Genomic DNA, 22,126 nt, shown 5'->3' with positions numbered 1-22,126 from the left:
CTTTGATCCCTGGCCACAGAACTAGATCCCACATGCTGCAACTAAAGATTCCGCATGCCGCAACCAAGACCTGGTGCCAAATAAATAAGTAAATATTAAAATAAAAATAAAGCTGGTTGGGACTTCCCTGGGGGCACAGTGGATGAGAATCTGCCTGCCAATGCAGGGGGACACGGGTTCGATTCCTGGTCCAGGAAGATTCCACATGCCGCAGAGCAACTAAGCCCACATGCCACAACTACTGAGCCCACGTGCTCGAGTCTGTGTACCATCGAGCCTGTGTTTTAGAGACTGGGAGCGGCAACTGCTGAAGCCTGAGAGCCCTAGAACCCACGCTTCTCACCAAGAGAAGCCCCAGCAATGAGAAGCCCACACACTGCAACTAGAGAGCAGCCCCCTGGCTTGCAGCAACTAGAGAAAGCCCCAGCGCAGCAACAAAGACCCAGCACGGTCAAAGAGAAATAAAGACGTACCCCCCTAAAAATAAATAAAGCTGTTTTTTAAAAATCATGTATTCTCTTAAAATTTTTAAATAAGAAAAAAAAAATGTTTGCCAACCAGCTTTAAATAGTTGCAAAGGATGTGATTTCTGGTATGTTGGAAATGTTGACATTTAAAAATAAAACTTAAATGTATCCAGTAGAATCACAGTGATTTTATATCCATCATCAATCATTTGCAAAATACATAAGCAAACTCTTCTTTAACAGAGGAAAATTTGTATCACTGCTTTTTCTCTTTGAACACATATTTTCTTTCCTTTTCCTCCTATATAATGCTGTCCTAATAGAATATATAGTTTATGCTTGAAAATCTCTTATTGATCATCAAACCATACTTCTCTACATAAATATATATATATAAATTAAAACAATAATGAATAAACAAATTGCAGTATATACATCCAATGGTATATTTTTTAGTCATAAAAAGAGTTCACTCTTTTTCTCACTCATGTACTGATACATGCTACAAGCATTATGCTAACTGGATAAATCTCAAAAACATTAAGTGTAAGAAGCCAAGAACGAAGGGTCACATTATTATACAATTCAATCCATAGGAAATGTTCAGGAGAGATAAATGCGTAGAGACAGAGCACAGGTTATTGCCAACAGCTGAGCAGAAGGAACAGGGTGGCTGTTTAGTGGGTATGAGGTTTTTTTTTGGAGTGAGGGAAACCCTTTGGAACAAGACAGAGGTAGTGATTGCATAATATTGTGGATATACTAAATGCCATTGAATTGTTCATTTTATTTTTTTTATTTTTATTTTTTTTTCAGGACTGAATTGTTCATTTTAAAGTGATTACTTTCAAGGACTTCCCTGGCAGTCCAGTGGCGAAGACTCCACTTTCCAATGCAGCAGGCCTGGGTTCCATCCCTGCTCAAACTAGGGTCCTACCTGTTGTGGGGTGCAGCCAAAAATTAAAAATATATAAAATAAAATGGTTACTTTTAGTTACGTGAATTTTACCTCAATAAATTATGTTTTAGAAGCTTAAAAAATTAAATTTGTATCCTTTTCCTATTTTTGGTGTCCGTAAGTCTCTAGAGTCCAGAGTCTTCTTCTGGACTGACTTATCATTCACTGTCAAAACAACAAATATATATGCAAATGCTGATGAGGAATTATTAAACATTAGAAGTAAAATTTTATAGGAAATGCATCTCATACTGAGATCGATGTATACAAGCTGGAATGGAGAAGGAACTGGCAACCCACTCCAGTATTCTTCCCTGGAGAATACCAAGGACGGGGGAGCCTGGTGGGCTGCCGTCTATGGGGTCGCACAGAGTTGGACATGACTGAAGTGACTTAGCAGCAGCAGCAACAACAGCATACAAGCTGGAATGAGACAGTGATCTACACCAATTTTATTTCCACATTTCATTTTTATAGATGCTAATGCCGAGAGTCATATTCACATAGATAAGGGTGCAAGAGTGGGAAGTTCAGCCAGAGCCCCTCAACACCACCTTATCATCCAGCAGGTGACAACTGAATTTGTTTCACCTCCTTCAATTGTTGAAAGCAAAATATTGCAAAATCTTTGATTTGCAAAAGGATTTATTGCCCAGTCATTTTGAGTCATTCACTTTCTCAGTACTGAAATCAGTCTTTTGTTTGTTTTTATATTTTTACCCACACTGAGGCACATGAAACTTCCCTGATCAGGGATCAAACTTGCACCTCTCTGCAGCAGAAGCACAGAGTCTTAACCACTGGACCATCAGGGAAGTCCTGAAATCACTCTTTTAAATTGTTTCTTTATTTGGAACCCCAGAGAATTTTACACACCAAGGCAACATACCAAAATAAGATTTAGGATGGGCGGGAGATAAGTCCTTTGTATAGTCCAGGCTGAATTATCCTGTAGGAACAAGTAACCTCAAAATCTCAGTTCCTTGAACCAGCAAAGGTTCTCTTCTCCTCCACCCCAACCCCCAACTCACGATACATGTCCATCGCAGGCCAGTTGGAGGTTCTGATTCGTGCCATCCTCACTCAGGCATCCAGACTCCACCATCTGAAATGTCATCGGTCACCAGGGCAGAGAGAAGGTAAGAAGAAGAATCACACACTGACTCTTAAATGTGTCCACCCAGAAAAGACTCACTTTTGCTCCTGTTTCACTGGCAGGAGCAAGTCACACGGGCAATACCTAACTTCTAAAAGGTGGGGAAGGACCTGGAAGGAGGAGAACTGGAAAGCAGGTGAATGGCACCAGGACCACCAGACCTTCCTTCCGTGAAGTGGGAGTCAAGCATCGTGGAAAGGAAGCGAGGAGAGGCCTTCTCAGGTGTGGAACAGTACTTCTTCACGGTGTTTTCCAGAGACGGATCCCCTTCAACACAACCCTGCCGCCTGCCCTTAGAAAAGGCTTTCTGTATCTCTAGGGGTACAGATGCCCAAGCCTGAAGACCACTGCTGCCCTGGCAAAGCTCCCCTACCTTTTAGGTGCAGGGACCTCTCTCTGAGCTCCTTCTGTTCTGGAACAGCTGTTTGGAAGCTTCTAGGAATGAGTTACCTTTGATCCATGTGTATCATGTTTTCCTAACAAGCTGTAGTCTCTCAGGATGGGAATGATATCTTCAAGTTTTTATATCCCTTAGGTTACCTCACAAGGATGCTCAGAAAATATGAGTTCTGCTTGTTGGTTGAATTGGTCACTTTCTCTGTATGCTTCAGTCTCCTCATCTGTGAAACTGGAATTGCAAGGCTTGCCCTTATGATTACAATTAAGATGACAGGAAATCTCTGTCCACTCTCCTTTATTTAACAAGGATCAGCATCTTGACACTGCACATCTGAAAAGCTGTATGTGATGATGAGCCACTGAGGGCTCTTGAGAAGCTCTGGGGAAAGCAGGTTTGGGCAGATCAATTTGACATCAGTGATTGACTGGTGGTTGGGGTACATGGGAAACAGTTTGGGTCAAGGGCTAAGGGCAGGAGGTCCAGGTGGAATGCTTCCCCAGTGATACAGAGGTGAGGCAATGGCACCCACTGGGAGGTGAGGCAGGGAATGGCGAGCCACACTGCATCCTCAGGAACGACCACAGATGCCTTCCTGAACACCTACATCTGGATTCAAGACGGATCTGCAACCTTGGCAGAAATCCTCACTCCTGGCCAAAACCAATTGTTTCCTGCACCCTGCCTCTGCCCCCTGGTGGCCTCTGGAGACATTGCAGATAGAGTGTCAAAACAAAGCTGAATGCTTCTAGTTCCCCACAGGGAGACTGGAGATTGACGTGGTACAGGGAAAGATGACCCAAGTTGCTTCTGTAGTTAAAAAAAAAAAAAAGAAAGAAAAAAATGGAACAAGGGACGGATAGGAAGGGGCCTCAGAAACCTGGGTAACTGAGAACTTGGGGGCAGTTCACAAAGTGAAAACCAGAAGCAACCTTCGATTTGCCAACCGACAGCATATGGACCTTGGTTTAGCCTGCAAAACAGTTTTAAATTTTGGATAGTTGCCAACACCTGGAATCGTGAATTTTCACATTAAAATCTTAATGTCCAGTTTCTCTTGAAAAATCAAAACATCAGGTCACATGGGGCCTCCACCCGGCTGAGGAGAAGCCCAGGCCCCTTTAGTGCAGCGTGAGTTCTCCTGCCGCCCAGTCCCCCAGGCTGCCTCCCCCAGTCCCATCACCCCTGGCTGAGAGCTTACGACGCCTAAGGCGGGCACATCATCATGGAGAACAAGGTCAAAACATATCAGCACAGAAGCCAACCAGTCATCCAGTGCTTGATTTGCCTTCTGAACATCCCCACCAAGCATTGTCCAGCAAGCACATGCTTGAAGACCTTCAGGGACAAAAAGAGTCATTGCCCTTATGGCAGCTCACAGCACCTTCAGATCGCTCCGACTGCTTTCACAGCGTGGGAACCTCTGTCATGTGTGCATTCCCATGAGGACACATGTCCAGAGAGAAGAGACTTGCCTGCCATGTGTCCCAGAAGGGAAGGAACCAGTTAGCAGGCTTGTGTTATGTACCACCAGGTGCCCTAGACTATGCTGGTGAGTGAGGATGGCATGACCTATGCCTTAAAGAAACAACCCGTCTGGGCAGGGACCAGCTAAGTCCACATAGATGAGATCAATGCTTGGTAGTGCTGATAAGACTGACATCTGGGTCAGGTGCACTGAAAGTGCTCAGTTGCATCTGACTCTTTGTGACCCCACGGACGATAGTCTGCCAGGTTCTTCGTCCATGGAAATTTCCAGGCAAGAATACTAGAGTGGGTTGCCATTTACTTCTCCGAATTTTGCTTATATGGCTAATTGCTTATATGGGTCTTGCCAATGACAAAATAACAAAGCTTGGTAAGTTCATCCATGCCCTGTGAACTTTGTACACTGAAGGGGAACCATCCAAATAAAAGCTCCCAGGGAGGTCTAGCCTGGCCACTCCAGAGGGTGAAAAGTACAATATGTAAGCTCTGAAGATATCAACTGTGGTTTTTAAACTCTATGTCATTCCTGGCTTATTACTATGGACATACTGGGATTTCAATCAGTGAGATGAAAAAGGATGCAGGTAACTGACTGGATTGTCTATGAAACCGTGAGTCAGGACACCTGAGTTTTATGTTCATTTTGCATAACTGAATGCACTTGGGCACATCTCTTTGCCTCTGATGGCTGAGGCTTCTCCATCTGTGAACTAAGTTGGGGTGAATCCAGTTTCTCAGGACCTCATATTCACTTTCTAGCTCCAGTGCCAGAGCAGGGACTGGCCACCTATAACATAAACCAGGTACCAATGGAGTAGGGGCTGCATACACGTCTGAAACTGACTACCAACTCTGCCTCTAAGAGCACTGGTCAGAAAAGAGGCTCCCAGGCCGCCCAGAGCAAATGGACCCTGAATTTTTTTCCCAGGCAGAGTTCCTCCTGAAAGACCAAAAGTAAAAAACATCTGTGAGGCATGTGAGCATTTTTGACCACGAGAGGGCACCCCAGCCTCACTCCACGCACCCAGCACCTGGAAAGAGACAGGCCAACAGAGTAGTTGTCTTCAGTGAGCATAAGTCTTACCTTTGGTATGGCCGGGGCCAAGACAAAATGCCTGACATGTAGACACAGGTGGACATAGGACAAGGGAGCAGTGAAGAATGCAGGGGTGGCAGGACCCGCAAGGGGCCAAAGAGAGAGAAAGGGACTTGCTAGGGTCATAGAGTGCCTAAACCTGGAGTGATTCTCACCAAGGCCCCCCACCCCCTTGAGGATGAATGCAGGACTCAGTTTCATAGGGAAAAACCTCTCCCTGTGAGCATCTCAGAGTCTGCACGTGTCTTGACTTGAGCGCACAGTGAAGAAGGGGCCAGAAGTCAGACTGGGATGAGTCTTGAATGCCTGACTCCGGCCATCTATCTACCTATAGGCTCTAGAGGACCAGGAAAGAAAGCTCTTTGAAATCATGAAAGTGTATTTTGGCATGATTCATCTGGTGGCTGTAAACAGAAAGAACTTTATATATATATATATATATATATATATATATATATATATATATATATATAATCTCCATGCAATGTATAAGCAAAACATATTTAGGAGTATGGTCTTTGGGGGAAATCCTAGCGATGACCATTGCTCTTTGTTCCCCTTTTACGGTGCTTCTGCCTCCATCTCTTCTGATCTAGTTTCCAGCAGATATACTCTGTTGGTTCCAGGAAGAAGAACCCAGGGCTAGAGAAGCAGGCACATTTGAGACACCTCTACGGTGAGAGCCCATGTTCACCAGAGGATGGAATCTGAGTCTCTTGCTCTGGAAGCCAAGAGGGGTGACCTTGGGGTGGAAAATGGGGCATCTCCCTCCATGCCCACCTCTTAAGTCTCCCATGTAGCTGTTCTGAGAAGCCAAGCGCAGAACCACACCACTGCAGGCTCGCAGGAGGGTCTGTACTCATGCAGGGAGGAAGCAATGGGACAGCATGGGGGCAGGAGAGGGCACAAGCCATTTGGAACCACTGACTCCTAAATCTCCCCCTTCCTGGTTACCCCTCATTTCAGTTCCTCCACAGTTCAGGGCCTCAGACCCCAGGCTGGACCCTGAGAACAGTGACTGTACCTTATCCTCCACCTCAGCCCCAAACACAGGCTCCAGAGAGCAGATGCTCAGTATTTGCCCAAGGGAAGGATGAATGGGTGGAGGTGTGATACTTCCCCAGGGGTGATAAGAACCCCAGAGTTCAGTGCCTCGCCGTGGCACTCACTGCCAAATGTGACTTTAACACCTCTCCAAACTTTAACTTCCTATTCATGAAATGGAGATAGCTGTTCCCTAGATTAGGTCCCAAAGACAGGAGGACTCGTGGCTAAGCCTGTGAACTTTGGTCCCCTTATCCTCATGTGGTTACATTATTGAAAACAACAAACTCAAGCACTTCATCATTAGTAAGAACTCCTTCAGGCAGCGCTGAGGATACAGTCACTCACAGACCCTAATGAGATACTCAGACACAGGTGGTTGATATTGACACATGAATAATCCTGCTCTGGCCAAACTAGGAAACAAGCCCACTTTAAGCGATTTCTGAGGATGAACTGGGAGATTGGGATTGACATATATACTCTACCATGTATAAAACATAACTACTGAGAACCGACTATAGAGCATGGGAAACTCTACTCAATGCTCAGTGGTGACCTAAATGGGAAGGAAAAGAGGGGAGATATATATATATATATATATATAGCTGATTCACTTAGCTGTATAGCAGAAACTAAAGCAACGCAACACTGTAAAGCAACCACACTCCCATAAATATTAATTTAAAAAGAGCTTTTCTCACCCTTATCCAGTCAACCTTTTTTCCCTTCCACACACCCTAATGGTTGTAGCCTTTTTCTCTTGTTGGTTGATTTCTTAGCCAGGTTACTAGAGAGGCTTGGGGAATGGCTGGCCCTTCTAACTGCTCAAGTAGGGCTTCTCTGGTCCCCATGACACCCCTCCAGAGTCCCCCAGGAGTGCTGACCTTCATCGGATCCCTATGACCCAGAAACCCCAGAATCATTTAACTGTGGATGGTAATACCAGAAAACCAGGGTCTTGAGCCTTCTGCCTGCTGTTGGACCTTCTTAACTTTGTTTCCATAAGTGCAAAAAATAGGTAATAGTGTCTTTCTTGCTTCGGAGAAGGTGATGGCACCCCACTCCAGTACTCTTGCCTGGAAAATCCCATGGATGGAGGAGCCTGGTAGGCTGCAGTCCATGGGGTCGAGAAGAGTCGGACACGACTGAGCGACTTCACTTTCACTTTTCACTTTCATGCATTGGAGAAGGAAATGGCAACCCACTCCAGTGTTCTTGCCTGGAGAATCCCAGGGATGGGGAGCCTGGTGGGCTGCTGTCTATGGGGTCGCACAGTCAGACATGACTGAAGCGACTCAGCAGGAGCAGCAGCAGCCTTTCTTGCTTATCTCATGGGCTTCTGAGAATCACCAGTATAACATATGCAAACATGTTTTGTAAACTATAAAGTTGTATATGAATGTATTACTATTACTTTCTGCTGCTGCTGCTGCTGTTGTCAGAGCTCTGAAATCCTACATGATTTGATCAAAAGGCTAAAGTCAGATCCAAAGGTGCCTAAGTGCCAACAGCTAGCTCTGGGCACTTGTAGATGGTTTCCATGGCTCCCGGGTCCCTGCCCTCTCGTTCCTCCACCTCTCCTCCCAGCAGGAGAAGGGTTAAACACCTTTCAAGGATTTAATACATTAGAAAAATAACCAAGGAGAGTATAAATTAGCATCAACTCAATTTCATTTCTGGTTAAGGATGAAAGAAAGAGAAACCTGTGTCCTTTGAAGATGACTGCAGTGAATATGTATGGACTACCTCCCCTGGAAGAGGCCCGTTCCTGCACTTTCATTGACTCCCACAGCAGTCCTGTGAGAGAAGGGCACAGATTTGCAAAGAAATAAGACATTCGGAGAGGAAAGATGGGCTCTCACGGAACTATACAGCCATTCTTTAGTTCTTAGACTCCTCCTACTGGGTTGGGTCGCATTTTCTCTACCACGCAGAGATATGCAGAGACAGTCTTGGTTCTTGCATGCCCAGATGGGTCTTGCAGACCCAATGACTCTGTCCTCCAGGTTAAGAAGCCAGAGAGACTGCATGGGCTAGACTGAAGCTAGTCACTGGGGGCCCTCTTTTTGTCCCCTGATCAGGGAGCAGCACGCAGGAATCCAGGGAGAGGTCAGGCCGGAGTGTAGCAGGTAGGAGACACGAGCTCTAATCCTGATTGAAACTGCAGAGGAGGCCGCCAAGCCCACGGCCATCCCGCACCTGCTGCCCCTCTGCCCGGGGGTTAGAGAGCACGTGTGTGGTTCTGGAACAGCTATGCGGGGCAACGGATTGGGAATCAGGAGACACGGGTGGAGGACACCTTGGCCACCGTCTTCCTGACCTTAGACCAAATTTCGTCACCTCTCTGTGCTTCGATTTCCTCATCTGTAAAATGGGAGAGGGGACTGGATCAGAGTCTCCATGCTGAATTCTGATTCTGATGGGGAAGAGCCCTTCTGATGGTCTGCTCTAAGGTCAAGAAGACAAAAATGGCCCAAGGGCACCTGACCTCACTCACTGACTTCCTTCATACCCCTGCCGGGGCTCCTGCTCACTCACTCAGCCCAACCAGAAGCCAGGGGTGAGGGGGCCCGTGGATGTTGTCCACGCTGCCCAGAGGGTGTGGGTGGGCTGTGTGACAAGCGAGGAGATCCAGGGCAAACAGGAGCTCAGGCCCCTTTCTGGTCAGCTCTGGGAACGCCGCCAGGGCAGCGCCCAGCCTCTTTCCTTACAAGGGTGCACTCTCAGCTCCTATGGCCCCTCTTCTTTCCTGAGGGAGCACTTCAGGGAGGAAGGTCTGCTGTCCCGGAGGCGGCCCGCCCCAGTGGAGGCCCTGTGGATGGACAGAAGTGGGAGAGGATGCAGCCAGGTAGAGAGGTTTTTGCTCTCTCCTCCTGACACTATGTGGTAAAGTCTTTGCTCCCTTCCAGGGTCCCCTTCTGGCACTCTCCCTAAATCCTGCCCTGAAAGCTTTGCCCTGTTTCTCAGGGATATCTGTGTTTTGCCAGGGAGCTCCTGGAGATCACAAAGCCTGGATTCCGGACCTCTGCAAATGAGGCAACGCAGGCGTGATGGGCGGAACAGAGGGAAGGGATGAGGGTGAGAGCCTGAGCTCCCCCACATTTACCTGCACGGACTCCCCTGGAAGCTCAGTGTCAGGGCTTGGGAACCTGCTCACCTGTGAAGGCTCCAAGAGAAACAACATCCTTAAAAACACTGGCCAGGTAGCAGCACCCAATGACCGAGTTGGGGTGACGAGCCTTGCCCCCAGCCCAGGAAATACAGAGCTGGCTTCGGGCCAGGGCCTCAACAAGCATCCACTTGCCGCCAGCCTCGTCCATGTGAAGCAGTATGGAAGGCATTGCGCTTATGAAGGCGGCCTCCTCTGCCATGGGGGAGATTTCAGTGCTGATGGGAAGGGACCTCTGAGTAAAATAGGCCTGGTTATTCCAAGGCCTAAAATCCTTCCAGAAAGGAAAGAAGTATTTCAAGTAACTAGATGAGCTGGAAAGGAAGAAGGTGCTTTCTAAATGGGGAGTCAGGACCTGGCCACTGCTGACCTCAGCTTACTGTGTCCTTGTCTGGAAGCCCTGACTGACACCTCCACCCTAGGTCCAAACGCCGACTGTCCACTGAGGCCTCTCTGCAAAGGCCTCACCCTGAAAAAGGCCCCCATCCAGCTGGAGAGCCCCTCCTGGGATGGCCTCAGGGCCTCCCTCCCCCTCCTGTCAGACGCAGGCCCTGCTCAGTAAAGCGTGAAGGAGGCCCCCCCAGGGAAGCCACAGGAACAGGGGCCTTTAAATTATGAAGAGCTTTCTTAGCCCCTCTCAGAAAGGCCCAGGTGCCCAGCTAAATAATTCACTACCTCAGGAAGACCCGGTGGCTCCTGCCACAGCTGAAGTAGGTCAGCCATCGGTCTGGCCCCGGGTGGGGGCTGTGGGCCTCTGTGCTGCTTCCCCAACCAGCACTACGAGGGGTGCCAGGCTGGGAAGGCCTTGCTTGCTTCGCAAGTGCGGAGCCGGTCCAAACACTGCAGAGGGGTCCAGGTAAGAGGAGCGTCAAGCCCCCTCCTCTTGCTGGTGTGAACACAGCCACCAACCCCCTCTCCTCCCAGAGCCTCCCTCCGGAGCCCAGACAACCCACTCATCCAGCACCCAGCTTCTTAGAGGGCCAGGGCCTGGCCAAGCTCCACATCCCTCACAGCACCTGGGGGGCAGCCTCCCTTCACATGCAGGTACCAGCTAGGCCTGCACATGTCACCCGAGAGCCTTTCACAGCAGACAGACTCATCAGCAGGACACCTTAGATACAGGCAGCTCAGTGCAGGCCTGGGATTCAGGAGAGCAGGTGAGGCAGGAGTGGAGAGGGACACCAGGGGCACCGTGGTGACCAGGTGAGGAGCTGACCAGGGCCAGCCACAGCCACTACAGCTTCGCTTGAGCAAGGCTGGAAGGAAGCCCAGCAGGAGCGGGGCTCTGGGGCCTCCTCTCCTGCCCTCCCCTTCCAGGCTCAGCCTTGAGTCAGGCTGGGAAGGGTGCGGGGGTGGAAGAAAGGGCCAGGAGATGAGGGCAGAGGACGGAGACGTTAAAGACAAACAGCCATCAGCTCAGTGCTCCCACCCTCCAGAAGGAAAGAACTTCAAACCACCATTTCACAGATGAGGAAACTGAGGCCCCGAACTGCAAAAGGGAAGGATCAGGGTTGGCTGCTGGCATCCTGACAGGATCCAGTGCAGCCTGGGGTCTAAGCACCTCACCCTTTCCCTGACCTCTGTACCCACACCCAGCAAGAACCCGGCTCAGGAATGGAGCTGCAGCTGGGAGCCTGCAGGGTGGGTGGGCTTAACCCTTCCAGGCCCAACTCCCCGGTTCTCTGCTTCTCTAGCACAGGGACATGACACACACCAAGGACACTCCCGCAGGAGCCCAACCTCTGAAACCACAGTCCTCTACCCAAGGGCTGAAAAGGCCATGGAGTTAGGCCAGCCCGAAGACACCATCGGAAACAACGAAGGTCCCATCTGGGTGCTTAAACTGGGTGCAGGGAGTCTCCGCCCCCATCCTCAGACAAGAAAGTAAAGAATGAATTAAACACAGGCTGGGCTGACAGACAGGCCCCTGCTGCATGACCCCTGGTGGGTCACTTCCTCGGCAGACTCAACTCACACACAAGAGGGCAGGAGGGAGAGGCCGCGTGAACCCAGGCCCAGGCCTGCCTTGCCTCCTCCCCCCGAGTCCCCAGCACCTGTCCTCTGGCTGTGCCCAGCGATGGCTGTCTACAACCCAAGGAAGCACAGGTCGGAGAGCAGTTACTTTGGATGATTTCTTTTTATTTTGCGTTTCATATATTATCCAGTTTCACATTCTCACAGGATCAGCAATTACAACAGCCACCTCGTCTCCCAAGTCTGAAAACGGCAAGACGGCCACGGCCGCGGCCAAAGGCGAAGCACTAATGTGCTCACGAAACAAAAAATTGCACAACTTTTCCTTCATTTTTCTTAAACTAATGGCTGACGCTAAGGCTCACTGCTGGAGAACGGAAACCCTTTTCTTCTTCATGCCTCAAACGAAAACGTTAAACTTATCTGACAAGGCGGACAAGGTCTCTTCAATAATTAATTGCACACACACACGAAAAAATCCTTTATGTTGCATAAATATTTTGTTACACAGGGTACAAAAATACTTTCACTTTTTTGGTTGGTTTCAAAGTTTGGAAAGAATGAGGAGCCATGGCAGGGGTGGGGTGCGCCGGGGAGAGGTAAGCGAAACGGGTAGAGAAAGGATTTTCTTAATGGTTGTTGGCCCATCTGAGGAGGAGGAAACAGAGGACCCTGATTTGAAATGACCAGGAAAATGCTCTGTCTTGGCTGGGTGGTCCTTCCTGTTCAGCCTGGAAGTGAGTGGGGTGGTGGTGGTGGTGGTGGTGGTGGGGTGCCAGCCGCGGGGCGGAACTGGCTGCGGGGCTTGGTCCTCACTGAAGCCGGGTGGGTGCAGGGCAGGGGTGTGGGGAGAGGGACCTGGAATGATGAGCTGTTAGTGGCCAGGCCTTGTTGCCATGGTGACACAATGTGAGAACAAACTGTACACTCACATATACACAAGTTTAAGTGTCTTAATTCATGCCAGAAAACATGCAAAATTAAACGCCTCGTGTCTCTGAGGTGGGGCTACGGAAGCAGATTTGGACTGGAGGTCGGGCCTTGCTCAGTTCCCAGGGAGGCCTCCCCGCTGGGCCTGGGGGTCCCAGCGAGAAGACCCCTGAATCCGGCCGTGAGGCCTTGGAGTGGGGCTGTGGGGCAGGACAGGGCTAAAGAGGAAGAGAGGAAGGAAAACAGTCCACTGAGTCAGGCTTAAAATTCACAGTCTTTGGAGGGCAGCAGCAGCAGCTCTGCAGGGCCACCTGGGGGCGGGGGGGGCGCTAAGGGCGGCTTCCTCCCCCGTGGGTCGGGGGCCTCGAGCTGTGGTGACAAGACCTGGAGGGAGGGGGGAGAGAGGGGGCTGTGAGCAGAGGTGGGAGATTGGAGCAGGACCCAGGCCCGCCCCCTTGCAAGGAGGGTGCCAGGTGGAGGGTAGGGGGTGGCAGGGTTGGGGCAGTGGGGAGAGCCAGCCAGAGTGCCCCCGGTGCAAGCTCAGGTCGGGTGAGCACCAGCGAGCCCCCAGGAGCCATGGCCCTGCAGCAGGCCGGGCTCTGGGAGGCTCTCTGTCCTGGTCTCAGAGCCCGCACTTACTGAAGAACTAACAGAACTGCCGATATTTCCATCCTGGCTGGGTGGTATCAGAGGAAGGGTACCAGCGCACCTGTAAGAGAAGCCAAGGTTAGGAGCTAGCTGAGCAGTGCCTCCGCTCAACGGGGGAGCCCGAGAAACGGCCTTCTGTGCCCCTGTCCGAGTCCTGGTGCCATCTCTGAGGGCGGAGGCAGGCCAGTTACTCACTGCCGGGTGTCAGTTTCCTCATCCCCAAAATGGGAGAGTGCCTTCTGACCTGCCTCTTCTACAGGATGGAGGTTCAAAGGAGAGGACGGTTACAAAGGTGTTCACGCTCCTCCACTGAGGCTGGCAGAAGTGGGAGGAGGCCTGGCAGCCGGCAGCAGGTGGCGGGCATGCGGGCCCCAGTCTGCCCATCCCCGTTAACCAGGAAGGAGAGCGTGGGACTGCTAACATCAAGGAAGGGACCTAACACATTTTCTCTCAACTTCTTTGAGCCTCAGTGTCCTCACAGCTCCAGAACAGACATGCTTCAGTCACAGGGTGTGACTGAACTTCAGTACACTCTGGGAAACAGTGGGGGACAGGGAGGCCTGGCGTGTTGCAGTCCATGCGGTTGCAAACAGTCGGATGCCACTGAGCGACTGAACAACAACAAAGTCACACGGTGTCCACAAGGATCAGGTAAGACAGAATATAAAAACTTGTTAGAAACCAAAGTCCGTGTGGTCTCCAAGGGGTAGGACTCCCAGATGTTGGTCCTGGCCTTGTAGGAGTCAAGGAAGTCACAGTCACACTTCCACACCCATCCCCCACCCCTCCTGTCCCCTCCATTATTATTGTTGCTTAGCCGCTCAATTGTGTCCAACTCTTGTGACCCCTACAGCCCACCAGGACCCTCTGTTTATGGGATTTCCCTGGCAAGAATACTGGAGTGGGTTGCCATTTCCTTCTCTAGGGGATCTTCCACATCCAGGGACTGAACCCGCATCTCCTGCACCAACAGGCGAGTTCTTTACCACTGCGCCACCAGGGAAGCCCATGCCCCTCCATTACAAGACTCCTAACCCACCAGCTGAGCCTCCCAGGAGGGGCCTGGTAGCGACCTCAACCCTGGACTTGCCAGAAGGCCCCACAGAGCAGTGCCCCAAAGCGGGATTCCCAGAGACAGGCCAGGAAACGACATGCACCCCCTTCTCCAAGGGCCTGGAGTCTGGATCATGAGCTGTGCTGGGGGCCAAGCCAAGATCGCAGGGAGGCTGCCTGCCCCAGTCACAGGCAGCACGTTTGCCCCTGGCTGCCTGGGAGGGTGGGGGCAGGGCACAACAGGGCCCCGAGTCAGGGGTGGGGGGCGGAGAGCTCAGAGAAGGGAGCCAGGCTTCTCTTAGGAAAGAGAGTGAGGGCTCAGGAGAGCCCTCGATGAGGCAACCAAGTGGCAGCTGGGCACAGAGACAACCCTCACGAAACTGCAGTCGGACCCGGCACCCGCTCGGCTGCCGGGAGTCCCCGCCACTACAAGCAAAGACATCAAGCGACGCCAGGCTATCTGGAGGCTGAGAACTTGCTCCTGTGCCCCCTCGGAATTCCAGGTGCTGTTCGCTACAGCTCAGGACCATCCCGTGCTCAGCAGGAAGTCGGCGCTGGTTCCTCTGAGATGCCAGGACACTCGGCACTTGGCACATCTGGGTCCCGGGCCACCTGTCCAAGGCTGGAAGGACACTCTGGGCCCCGAGGATGGGGCACTGCTGTTGTCGGCACACGGCTGACCCTGACCTGCCAGGATCAGGATAAGGACCCGCATCACATGGACAGGGTCAAGAGCCTCGTGGAGGTATCCAGCCTCAGAGGCCACCTTATTTTCTCTCATGTCTTTTAAACATCTGGAAGCACTTCCCTCCCTTCCTGGCTGACAGCTGAGTGGGAGGAAGCCTTTCCTCCCCTTTGCTGAGCTATGGGCTGCCCTCCCAGCTGGAAGCCCAGCTGGACGCCAGAGCTAATTCCCCAAGAGAGGGGTGACGAGGAAACCAGCACCGCTGCCACGGGATGAGCCTGTGGCCAGTCCAGCTCAGGGAAGCCCTAGTGGGCCCAGACCACCGCCCTTCACCCAGCCTCCGGCTGGAGCAGCCCCTTATCAAGGAAGTGCAAGGCAGACTGGGTGCCCTGCAGGGCTGGAGCAGGGAGAGCGTCAGATGAAGAGTGGGAGGGACCCTGGAGGCCTCCAACCCAGCCTCCTCCCCCAGCGGCTGCTAAGGGGCCCCTGCAGCAAGCCTGCCTCATCCGGCCCAGCCCTCTTTACTAGGTGCTGCACCCCGCACTCCAGAGCCTGAGACAGCTGCCACCTCCTTGGGGAGGGAGTAGAGGAAAACCCTCATTTCTGAGCTCAGGATTGTTGTGCCATTGAAGTGGACAGAATGTCCTTGAAGCACTGTGCTTCCACTTTCCTCAGATGCCTGGGAGACCCTGGTGGTCCAGGTCCCTCAAGAAGCACGGTCCCTTCTGGCCCCAGCTCAGGCTCAGGGGTCAAGGCCAGCTTAGCAGGGAGCGAGCGGCCGGTCCCCTCTCAGGGCCTCCAGTCGTTCACAGGGCGGGCTTGGGAGGCCTAAGTGGCCATCCCACAGGGACAGGCCATGGGCATCCAGAATGCCTACAGCTCCAAGAGGAGCAGCAACCAAACAAAGGAATTGGGGGCACACACTCAGTCCCCCCTCAAACCTGGGACTGACGGAGAAGATACACAAAAAGGTGGGTGAATGGCTGAATCCACATGAGAAGAAATAGGAGCAGCCAACAGATACAGGAGCCTCGCTCATCACAAAGTCCAACTTTGGGACTTCCCTGGTGGTCCAGTTGTTAAGACTCCAAGCTCCCACTGCAGGGGGCATGGGTTCGATCCATGGTTGGGGACCTAATATCCCGCATGCCATGTGGTGCAGCCAAATTCAACAGTACCCAGTCTTAACCCAGACCGGCAAGTCTACATTCTGACCTTGTGATAGTTCTAGGAAATTTATGATAAGGAAAACAAGCAGGACAGGTGCCCAGAGAGGTATGAACAAGGGCGTCCATGGCACCACAGTCTATCAGGGCAAAAAAAAAACGTGTAAACAGCCTCAGCCTCAGTTACCTGCCATCTACAGGGAGCTAGATACACTTACACGCTGGCAGGACAGCCAGAATGTAGATTAGACTTACTGACATGGAAGCATGTCCCGATAACTTAGTTCTAAAATGATTAAATATGTAATTTGTGTGAAAGGTTCATACCCATGGATTTACTTACACTCCTGTGTCCAACCACCTACGAAGTCTAAGGCCTAAAAGTGCTGATATTCTGGGGAGCAGCAAAGGGAAAAGAGAAGAGGCCCTATTTCTCATCATGAATGCAAGACCTCTAACAGCTTAATGCTTAGGCACTCGGCACATGCCAAATGCTGTTCTTAGAGGTTTCCCCACACTAAGTTCACTTAATCCTCAGAAAAGCCCTCTGAAGTTGATGCTATTATCATCTCCATTATACAGATAAGAAAAGAGAGGCAGGGGGGTTTGTCTAACTCATCAGGAAGTGCCGAGCCAGTGTAAGAGGGGTGGGAGAAGGGCCACAGTGAAAGATCCATATCCTCAGGTTGAAATGGAAAAAGAGGTCCAGGCTGGGAGGGCCCTGGTACGCATGGGGACGTGCAGAACCCTGCTTCTAGGCCAACATCTTCATGTGCCCAACGCTAGCGTGCACCTGCCACCCATACCCTCTGAAAGGAGATGTTTCTATCAAGATGATCAGAAGGTCCAACAAGACAGCCTCCTTCATGCCAATACAGATTCAGGCCTGAACCATCTAGCTCATCCCCTTTCTTCCTGCAGGTCTTGTCCTCACAACTACACGAGGACCCCGTTCAGTTTCGCTCAGGCTGAGCTACTGGCAAAGGCATGAGGTCAGGATGTACGTGCTGGGGTACAGAATGGAAGGACCAGTGCTCATCCCCTTTTGTCTAGTGGCTGCTGCTGCCTCTCCAAGTCACCTCCTTACCCCCAGGGACAGAAAAATGCAGGCTACTGATCCTCTGAGCTCAGAGTAACCTCCTTAGTGTCCACTTCCTTCATGCAGACATTTGCAACCTCCACCTCTGGGGCAGCACTGTCGGGGGGCAGAGAGGGGGCTCTTGGAAGTTAAAGAGAAAGTGCTACTACTTAGAAAATGCTTTTAGGGACTTCCCTGGCGGTCCAATGGTTAAGAATCTGCCTCCCAATGCAGGGGGAGACGGGTTCAATCCCTGACTGGGGAACTAAGATCTGACATGCTGTGGGGCAACTAAGCCCGCAAGCCACAAACCACGGAGCCAGCCCATGGGCTCTGGAGACCCAGTGCAGCCAACGTAGGCCCAGTGCAGCCAGGAAGGGAGGAAGGGAGAGAGGAAGGAGGAAGAAAACGCTTTCAGGCCTTTCACTGCATTTGGTCCTAACAGTGTGTTTTACTGTCGGGGACACGGCTGTCCAGAGAACTCAGGTAGTGGACCTGAACTAGTCACCACCTGATCCAATCACTTATCATCAGACTCCTCCTGAAAAAAGCCACCATCCTTTGAGGTGGCCTTCATCCCATTCCCAGGGAGGCCAAGGTGACAGGAGCTCAGGCACAAAGAGTCCTCTAGCCTCAGAGGTGACCTGGGGGGAATTAGACAATAATGATATTAAATGTGTGCTTAGTTGCTCGGTCATGTCCAGCTCTTTGTCACCCCATGGACTGTGGCCCCCCCAGGTTCCTCTCTTCATGGAATTCTCTAGGCAAGAATACTAGAGTGGGTAGCCATTCCCTTCTCCAGGGAATCTTCCTGACCCAGGGATTGAACCAAGGTCTCCTGCATTGCAGGCAGATTCTTTACCACCTGAGCCACCAGGAATGTTAAATAATAACCATCAGCACTCCCTCTATGCTTATAGGCTACCAACCATCCTATAAAGGAGCTAAGGCTATCATCATTTCACAAAGAAATGAAGACACAGAGAGGTCAAGAAAATTGCACAAGGTCACACCGGTGTTGAAAGAGGCTTAGACGGAGGCGGCCACAGGGTATGGGGAGGGAGGGAGGAGGCTGGAAAAGCAGACAGGAGGCGGGCACACAGTCCTGCTGTACAGAAGCTTAGGAACGGGGAGCAGCACGCTACTCCTATCCAGCTGGGGCACCACCCTGAAAGGGCAGCCACGTCGCTCCTGAATAATCCGACATCCTGACTGTCCTGGCTCCCAGACTCTGCCTCGTGTGGTCATGGCCTAGCATCTCAGAGCAGATAGGGGCAGAAGCTCTCCACCCAATCTGGTCCTGCCCTCTCGTTTCACAGATGAGGACCACATGGAGGCCCAGAGGTGAAGTCACCTGCCGAAGATCAGGTGGCCAACTAGTAGCAAAGCTGGGATCAGAGGTCTCATGGGGCCCCTGTAGTTAACCGCCCCCCAACCCCACTGCTTGGTGGGGAGCACCATCCACCTTCTGCACTCCACCATGTCAGAGAGGACTGTGTTCACTCACGGCTCTGTGCCCACCACAGTGCTGGTCTGCGGTAAATCCCCAAACAGTGCCCAAGAGAGGAAGAGCCTTGCCACCTCCCTGACTAGATCAATTTTCCAGTGTCTGTGGTACACAGCTGGGGAGACTGCCAAGTGCAGCCACGTGTCTGCTCTCATTCAACCCAAGCAGCCGTGGCCAGGGGACTCTTTGAAGGGTAGCAGCCAGAGAATCTGAGCCCTCCACCTTGGGGCTGGGTGAATCCTTCAAAGGCCTGGGATGGGACACACACTTGGCCTTCCCCAAATCCTCCCATCTCAGCTTCCAGTTTCTGCAAACCCTCTGTCCTGGCTTCTCATATCCTTGAACTGCTCGTCTCCTTTCACTGCCCTGGTCAAGTGACCTGTGTTCCCCACCTCGCAACAGCCAAGCTGCTCTTCCTGAGCCTCAGCTAGCTCACTTCGCTGATGAGAGGCCCAGGTGCACTTGCCACTCACCCCAGCCCTCCTGTGCTGCCTGGCAGTGCCCTGTCACTGTGGCACCTAGGCATGGCTGAGAGCTGATCACCTGGCGTGGTACCCGGCATGGCACTGGGCAAGCATAGAGCCCTCGCAGCCCAGCTGTACCCCCCACCCCCAGAAGCGCTGGCTGCGTCTTCTGCCCAGCCTGGAGAGTTTCCAGGCTCGGTGAACACAAGAGCAAACAACCGACGGGCACCTCGGAGGTTCCAGGTGCAATTCTAGCCCCTCACCATGTCTTAACACTTAATTCTCACAGCAACCTGAGGCAGATAATACTATTCTTATTTTTCCAGATGAGTAAGAAAAAACAAAAAAATCCAGACAAATCTTTCAGAGCTTTCTGGAGTTCATGAAGACAGAAGGAGGCAGAGGTAAGCGGTCTGGGCCCAGTGACCACACTCCTCACCACGGGCACAATGGGCACGGCCTGCCCGCAGGCGTCTAGTGGACCCACGGCGGCTCTCTCACACTCCGTGTTAGCAGCGTAGCCTGAACGTGGCCTCACAGCTTATCCTCTCCTCCCCCTGTCACATCCCAAACCCCAAAGGTACTGTCAAGCAAGAAGCAGTGCTGTGCCAGCTCTGAGGAGCTGGGCGGTCCATGACCAGGTGGGAATAGAGCCTGGCCAGCTCAGAGCCTTCCTTCTCCCCCATCCTGCTCGTCCCATCCAGGCTTACCTGAGCATGCAGGGCGGCAGCAGCAGCGGTGGCGGCTGGGTAGGTGAATGCAGTATGTGAGATGGCTGGGGTGAGCTCTGTAGTGTACAGAGGGTAGGGGGCCCAGGCCTCTGGGGATGCAGGGATCAGAGCGGCCCCCATCAGGTCATCTGCAGCAGAGACAAGAGCCCCCGTCATCAGAATGCTGGCTCCCCCTCGCACCACCCCATTCCGAGCAGAGAAGGGGACCCAATGCTATCGTTGAACATGAGGTCCCTTCTCAGCTCCCCCAAAGGACCCCAAGACCCTAGGAAAGAAACTATAGTAACTTGGCCAGGCTTGGCAAGCATCCTGTCTGCTTCAAGAAGCCCTCGGATGGGCTCGTCTCAACCAAAGGATCAGCGCAGGCTGCGAGGAAGCTGGGCAGAACTAACAGCTCAGGAGCTCAGGCTAAGGTGCAGCAAAGGCTGTGGGGGTGGAAGGAAGCCTGGGACCCGTGGGCATGAGTAATGGTGGGTGCAAGAAGCTCCTGGAAAAGGGGGCGAGCATCCACTCCCGCAGGGGTGCCTTCTGCATGCAGCTTCATCCACAAGGGCCCCCAGCTCTGCCAGGCAGAAGGCAGCAGATGGCCGCTGAGTGCCACTCACAGGGGTCCCGTGCGATGAAGTGTGCTCCAAGGGTGGGGTGAGCATTGGTGGGATTTGGTGTAGCCATTAGCTTGTTCTTGGCCATCTTGGTGTTGGCTTTGGCAAACTCTAGCCTCAGGGTCTGCGGGTTCTCAGGATCAAAGCGAATACCCTGTGAGAAGAGGAGGAAGGGAGAGGCTTTACTCTGTGGGACCCGGACTGTCCACTGCACACCTCATGATCTATCCTGAAAGACTCAGCCACACAGAGGCCAAGACAGAGGACACGCTGGTTGGGCCTTGGGAGGAGTGGCATTTGGCACAGATGGTAAAGCCAGAGATTCTGCCCCAGGATGGCTGGGGAAGGTACGTCTGCAGGCCCTTTCCTTAGGTGTGGAGTGGAGGAAGGTTTGTAGAAGACACGACAGAAACCCCACTGTCTAGAAGTCTGCGGGTTGGAGAAAGGCCTGTTCTCCGTCTACTCACGTTCAATGCATTCTTGGCTGCTTCTGCTCCTGCCCGGCTGTCAAAGATCACAAAACCAACAGGCTAGTAGGAAAAAGAGAGAACACCCTTGCATCGCTCCCAAGACTCCATCTCCCCCTCAAGCATACAAAACAAATATATATATATATAAAATTCTTGTCCATATCCTCCTGATGTTCAACAGGAAGAACAGTGAAAGGTTCTTGGGCACCAAAACTCTCCCACCCAGGTACCACTTTCTGGGAAATGATGCCAATAGAGCGCTATCCCACTGCATGAAACATCACCCACTCTTTTGCTGCTGTTGTTTAACGCATGCAGGTAATTAAGTGCTAGTGTTTTGTCCAGCAAGGAAGGGAACACTGATGTATCAAGGGCATGGGAAGGATCCAGGTTCAATCAAGGGGCAACAGGTTCAAAACTTTTCCAACTTCATTTTGCCAAGGTTCAGTCCAGACCACAAACAGCCCCTAAAGACTCTAGGCCCCAGAACTCCTGGCACTAGGAGCCAGGGCACAGCCACCACCTCCATGGTCCTCAGCCTTCAGCCCCACTATAGTTTCTCAAGGGCCAGAGAGTGGGGACCAGGAGCTGACCGGTAAGGAGAGGGAACCTGTCTACTTTTTCATCCTTTTACAAAGGAGGCTACTTTTTCATCAGCCCAGGACAGGACCAGGTTGACAGGGGGCAGGTCTCAGCTGCTAGATGCTTCATGACCAGCTTAGGTCCAAGCTCAGCAGTCAGTCGGGGCTTGGAAGAAGAAAAATCTTGGAGAGAAATTACCTGTCTTGACGTGAGCTTGATCAGGGACCCTTCATACCCCTGCAGAGAGAGGTGATCAATAACAGGGAAAGTCAGACGCCTCTGTTGTGCTACCCCAGCCACCCTGCAGCCCCACCTTTCCTCAGCTCACTCTCTTCTCCCTCAAAGGCGACCCACCCAGATCTCCACCCCCCGCTGAGCGCCCTCAGCCCTCGAGTCCCACATCACACGGCCTAGCACATGGGGTGGGCATCACACTGCAGCATTCATCCTTTCGTGCA

General features: G+C 52.0%; 1 protein-coding gene across 1 annotated transcript in view; it reads right to left on the bottom strand.

The window, feature by feature from the left end:
- Nucleotides 1–22,126, bottom strand: part of OAZ2 (ornithine decarboxylase antizyme 2) — a 66,323-nt gene that overhangs the window by 28,161 nt on the left and 16,036 nt on the right. The window contains 5 exon segments of the mRNA XM_027553762.1: nucleotides 2,457–2,530; nucleotides 19,994–20,142; nucleotides 20,620–20,770; nucleotides 21,084–21,146; nucleotides 21,867–21,905. Coding sequence (XP_027409563.1) covers nucleotides 2,457–2,530; nucleotides 19,994–20,142; nucleotides 20,620–20,770; nucleotides 21,084–21,146; nucleotides 21,867–21,905 — 476 coding nt within the window.

The sequence above is a fragment of the Bos indicus x Bos taurus genome, chromosome 10 (genome assembly GCF_003369695.1).
Source record: "Bos indicus x Bos taurus breed Angus x Brahman F1 hybrid chromosome 10, Bos_hybrid_MaternalHap_v2.0, whole genome shotgun sequence".
NCBI lineage: Eukaryota > Metazoa > Chordata > Mammalia > Artiodactyla > Bovidae > Bos > Bos indicus x Bos taurus.
Note: the sequence above shows the minus strand (reverse complement) of the source record. Positions and strands in the feature narration are given on the sequence as shown.